The sequence below is a fragment of the Gigantopelta aegis genome, chromosome 7, assembly GCF_016097555.1.
Source record: "Gigantopelta aegis isolate Gae_Host chromosome 7, Gae_host_genome, whole genome shotgun sequence".
Taxonomy (NCBI): Eukaryota; Metazoa; Mollusca; class Gastropoda; order Neomphalida; family Peltospiridae; genus Gigantopelta; species Gigantopelta aegis.
Genome location: NC_054705.1, coordinates 5571758 through 5577625, shown reverse-complemented (window position 1 = coordinate 5577625; position 5868 = coordinate 5571758). Strand labels below are relative to the sequence as shown.

The 5868-nt window shown below is 39.2% G+C and overlaps 2 protein-coding genes across 2 annotated transcripts; both read right to left on the bottom strand.

Moving 5' to 3' along the window:
• On the bottom strand, positions 1 to 1913 carry LOC121377821 (baculoviral IAP repeat-containing protein 2-like; the record flags this gene model as incomplete). Its single annotated transcript, XM_041505919.1, has 1 exon — positions 1 to 1913. A coding segment is annotated over one exon (1032 nt), but the record flags the coding sequence as incomplete, so codon positions are not given.
• A 2866-nt stretch (positions 1914 to 4779) lies between these two features.
• LOC121377820 (baculoviral IAP repeat-containing protein 3-like) lies at positions 4780 to 5868 on the bottom strand. The gene has a single exon (XM_041505918.1). The coding sequence runs from the start codon at positions 5866 to 5868 to the stop codon at positions 4780 to 4782; it is 1089 nt and encodes a 362-aa protein (XP_041361852.1).

Sequence of the window (5868 nt, the reverse complement as noted above, 5' to 3'; positions counted from 1 at the left end):
TTTTATCACAAACTCCATCACCTCAGTTGTTGAACATTTCTGTGATCTGTGGCACTGCGTTCAGGAGGCCGAACGCTCGCGAAACATTTGACAGGTACCATCGTCTCCTGTTCTATTACATTTATTTAACGTTAGACTTTGTGTCTAGCTTAAAGTCGTGTCATATTAAATTTAGTTGGGTTTTTTGGGTTTTTTTTAGCTTTTAACTTCATCTTCTCCCGGCGATCCCGTAGTTGCCTTCCACCATAACACTAGAACATTTTCATTAATGGATGGATGAGCTAACGAACGTTTAACGACACCCCAGCACGAAACAATTCCATGAAGTCAATAGCTGCAACACATTTACCATACTGTCAAAATAATCACTTCTAACGGAGTAGTGAAAGTGTTCACCCGTTCACCTGTTCAAAAACCTCGACAGATTGGGTCCACACATTGCCAGAATCAGTGGCGGCACGTGTGCGGTTATGTGACATGCACCGAATGTTAATTGATTTTATCCATTTTAAGTCAATTTCTACGAGTCATGTATACCCGACATCGGTAATTTTAAGGAATAAACAAAAACAACTTAGTAAAATTAACGGTTTTAAGGGTTTGTAAAGTTTTGTATTTAGATACTTACTTGTCTGAACTTTATTGTTAATGAAAATATTCTAGAACTGTGAAGAAAAACCTCACAAATGAACGTAACTTTGAAATAACCGATCAGTTATAATTCACGTAACCGAACAAGGTAAAAAATAACACCTGAACCGACTTCCAGTGACCTCAGATTTCGAAATATTGTCCCATGTGTTGGCACCCTGAGGCCGACGTGAGTTAGCCATATGTAGTTTTTTTCTTTTTTGTTGTTGGTTTGTTTATGTTTCAATCTGTTATGAAGCGTCCGATATGGCTAACAACAATGATTGTGCATCCCGCAAATGATCTCCCCCATATTGTTTAAACGCTTTCGTAATTTCCTCCTTGGTACATCCATAATCCAGAACTGCCAGAACTTTGGGACATTGCCAGTCGATTACCACGTCATCACTGACGTCATTTCTACTGACGTCATCAACATTGCGCTTATCCGACTGTCCACTATCCGCTACGTTTACACCGGCTGCTGGTGCATCAAATACATCAGTGTGCCTTTCCGAGACGGCTGATGCCTCATTGGGTGTCACTGTGTTTGTCACATTGGGTGTCACTGTGTTTGTCACTTTGGGTGTCACTGAGTTTGTCGCTTCGTTACTTGACGTATTGTTATTGGTTTTGAAATCCGATGTAGCTTCACCTATAGTCAATGTACTGATTCCATTTTCTGGACCCTCAGCGTGTTCCTTTGAAGTTTCCTCTGTCTTCTCCAGCTGTCCCTGCCTCTCTAGCTCTCTGCGCTTGATGAACGAACAGCCAGAAGCGTATTCCTTGTGACAGTCGAACGGGTCATCATCTCCATCCCAGTCTCTCAGACGAATGCCGCACTGAAAACAGCGAGTTCTGTCCGCAGACCCGATGTAGTAGAACCCCTCTGCAGCTAAAGTCGCTGGCGACTGATGGGTCATGGTTTGGGGCCACCCTTCGAAGGAGTCGAGTCGAGAACTGATGTCTGAGAACTGAGGAAAAGCAGGAGGCGGCTCTGATGGTGCTACTCTTACAGAATCCGACACGACAGAACCGCCAAACCACTTGTTGATGAACTCACACCGAGGAGAGTTAGACTTGTGCACGTCCGTGGGTTTCTCGCTGCCATCCCAGTTGTAGAGTTTTAGTCCGCACGTGTCACATATAACCTTGTCTCCAGGTCCCAGGTATCTGAATCCTGCTATAGCTAATTTCACTGCAGACACTTTCCCTGACCATCCGTTAAACGATTGCTGATACAGTTGGTTCTTTGCAGCCTCGCTGTCGGGTTTGCATCCGTTTTAGCCATAACAGTGTCACTGTCGAACTGTCCGTTTATAAGAATAAAAACGCCACTGTCGAAGTTCTGTTTCGTATTTCACGCAGTGGCCTAGTACTCCAAAATAATGCAGTTTTCTTCGAACACTATATATTACCAAGTGTTACTTTTTCTATGGCTGTGTTTTCTTTCAAAGTTACACGACTTTGGCTGCGACTTTTCCCCCGAACTACTAGCCGACAGGCCACAATCCGTGATGTTTCAGTTTGTGGTGGTTGTCGCCTAGCGCATGACTATAAAGTAACCTATCACGACGTAACCTTAGTTACTAGAGGTCGGCAAACACACCAGCTCAAAATAAAATCGGGAATCCCCAATTTAAACAAATCAGGTGTTAATATAATAGTGTCAGATTAGCGCATAAACTAGTGTTAGGTATTATATCACATTCACATCATTAACTGTATAAACTGTCCCCATTGTAATGTGACCTATCAGTAACACGGAGATTGGATGAGTGTGTGAAATAAACACATTATGTTTAGCAATACCTCAACTCTGTAATTTACGAGTATATGTTTCAGACATATTGATAAGGGACCATACAGATAGAGATAGGAAAACTCGCTGTCGCGCCACTTCAATGGTCTACTCTTTTGTCGATTAGCAGCTAAGGGGTATTTTTATGCCCCATTCCTCAGACAGGGTAGTACATAGTACGGCCTTTGTTGTACCAGTCGTGGTGCACTGGCTGGAACGAGAAATAGCCCAATGATCCCACCGACGGGGATCGATCCCAGACCGACCACGCATCAAGCGAACGTTACGTCCTGCCCCAACAGCGGTGAAGATAATATGCTGGAACAGCCACAGCAGGCAACTGTACGGATTGTTACTAGAAATCATTATCAAGCACAAAGAAGCTAGATACAGAAATGTCTGTGCATGCGCAGTTGCTTTATGCCAGTGGTCCGAACAGTTTCCTTTCACCCTCTTATCAACATGAGATTTGATGGTAATTTGTTATTAAATGCTGTCATGTTTGTTATGAATGGTGTATAGAATGGTGTGGCATGCGTTGTTGAATATATACATAAAATACGTGTTGCTGCAAAAAAAAATAAAAAAAATAAAAATATTGAAAAACGATACATGCATATTTTGTTTGTAAAAAACCCATTTAAACATTACGCATTGTCACTGAAATACTTACGGATGATTTAATGTTTTTATAATTATAATTATAATTATAATTATTATAATTATAATTATAATTACTATAATGTTTTTATAATAATAATTATAATAATTATAATTATAATTATAATAATAATTTTAATTACAATTATTATAATAATAATTTACGAATTACAATTATTATTATTATTATAGTTATAATTATAATAATTATAATACATAATTATAATTATAATTATGATTATAATTATGATTATTATAATTATTATAATAATTATAATTATAATATTATAATTATAATAATTATAATTATAACAATAATAATAGTATGATTTGTTTACATTTACGAATTCCAAAATTAAATTCCAAAACATTCATTAATTAAAGTACTAATTATGATTCTACCTTCAGACTGCGGTTAGCCTACGTTAACAAATAAGACGAAAACAAACAAATCTACACAAGAAAATAAAGAAGGTTATTTAAAAAAAAAAAAAAAAAAAAAAAAAAAAAAATATAATAATAATAAAAATAAAAAATAGTTATAATAATGATGATGATTTAATGTTTTTATAATTATAATAATAATTATAATTATAATTATAATAATTACAATTAGTATAATACTAATTTACGAATTACAATTATTATAATTATAATTATAATAATAATTATAATTATAATAATTGTAATAATTATAATTATAATTATAATAATTGTAATAATAATAATAATAATATATGGCACTGCGTTCAGGAGGCCGAGCGCTCGCGAAACATTTGACTGGTACCACCGTCTCCTGTCCTATTACATTTATTTAACGTTAGACACAACAATTAGCTTAGCGAGCGACCGCGATCAATCGCCCTCCTGAACTCATGTCTGTCATGTCGTGTCATATTAAATTTAGTTTTTTTTTTTTTTAGCTTTTAACTTCATCTTCTCCCGGCGATCCCATAGTTGCCTTCCACGTAGATACCGTAACACTAGAACATTTCCATTAATGGATGGATGAGTTAACGAACGTTTAATGACACCCCAGCACGAAACAATTCCATGAAGTAAATAGCTGCAACACATTTACCATACTGTCAAAATAATCACTTCTAAGTTCTAACGGAGTAGTGAAAGTGTTCATCTGTTCACCTGTTCAAAAACCTCGACAGATTGGGTCCCCACATTGTCAGAATCAGTGGCGGCACGTGTGCGGTTATGTGACATGCACCGAATGTTAATTGATTTCCTCCATGTATACCCGACATCGGTAATTGTAAGGAATAAACAAAAACAACTGAGTAAAATTAACGGTTTTAGGGGCTTGTAAAGTTTTGTATTTAGATACTGAACTTTATTGTTAATGAAAATATTGTAGAACGGTGAAGACAAAACCTCACAAATGAACGTAACTTTGAGATAACCGATGAGTTAACCCACAGGTTACGCAAATATAATTCACGTAACCGAACACACGTAACCGAACAAGGTAAAAAGTAACACCTGAACGGGACTTCCGGTTACCTCAGATTTCGAAATATTGTCCCATGTGTTGGCACCCTGAGGCCGACGTGAGTTCCATCGATTTAGTCTGCACGTTTGTGTCTCTGTAGCGGAGTACACATACGTTCGTTAGTCATATGCAGTTTTTGTTGTTGTTGTTGTTGTTGTTGTTGGTTTGTTTTTGTTTCAATCTGTTATGAAGCGTCCGATATGGCTAACAACAATGATTGTGCATCCCGGAAATGATCTCCCCCATATTGTTTAAACGCTTTCGTAATTTCCTCCTTAGTACATCCATAATCCAGAACTGCCAGAACTTTGGGACATTGCCAGTCGATTACCACGTCATCACTGACATCATTTCTACTGTCGTCATCAACATTGTGTTTATCCGACTGTCCACCATCAGCTACGTTTACGCCGGCTGCTGGTGCATCAAATACATCAGTGTGCCTTTCCGAGACGGGTGATGCCTCATTGGGTGTCACTGTGTTTGTCACATTGGTTGTCACTGTGTTTGCCACATTGGGTGTCACTGTGTTTGACACATTGGGTGTCACTGTGTTTGTCACATTGGGTGTCACTGAGTTTGTCGCTTCGTTACTTGGCGTATTGTTATTGGTTTTGAAATCCGATGTAGCTTCACCTATAGTCAATGTACTGATCCCATTTTCTGGACCCTCAGCTTGTTCCTTTGACGTTTTCTCTGTCTTCTCCAGCTGTCCCTGCCTCTCTCGCTCTCTGCGCTTGATGAACGAACAGCCAGGAGCATATTCCTTGTGACAGTCGAACGGGTCATCATCTCCATCCCAGTCTCTCAGACGAATGCCGCACTGAAAACAGCACGTTCTGTCCGCAGACCCGATGTAGTAGAACCCCTCTGCAGCTAAAGTCGCTGGCGACTGATGGGTCATAGTTTGGGGCCAACCTTCAAAGGAGTCGAGTCGAGAACTGATGTCTGAGAACTGCGGGAAAGCAGGAGGCGGCTCTGATGGTGCTACTCTTACAGAATCCGACACGACGGAGCCGCCAAACCACTTGTTGATGAACTCACACCGAGGAGAGTTAGACTTGTGCACGTCCGTGGGTTTCTCGCTGCCATCCCAGTTGTAGAGTTTTAGTCCGCACGTGTCACATATAACCTTGTCTCCAGGTCCCAGGTATCTGAATCCTGCTATAGCTAGTTTCACTGCAGACACTTTCCCTGGCCATCCGTTAAACGATTGCTGATACAGTTGGATCTTTGCAGCCTCGCTGTCGGGTTTGTATCCGTTTTTAGCCAT

Coding starts and splice junctions, on each gene's coding strand:
- LOC121377820 (XM_041505918.1), bottom strand. CDS start 5,868: ATGGCTAAAAACGGATACAAACCCGACAGCGAGGCTGCAAAGATCCAA.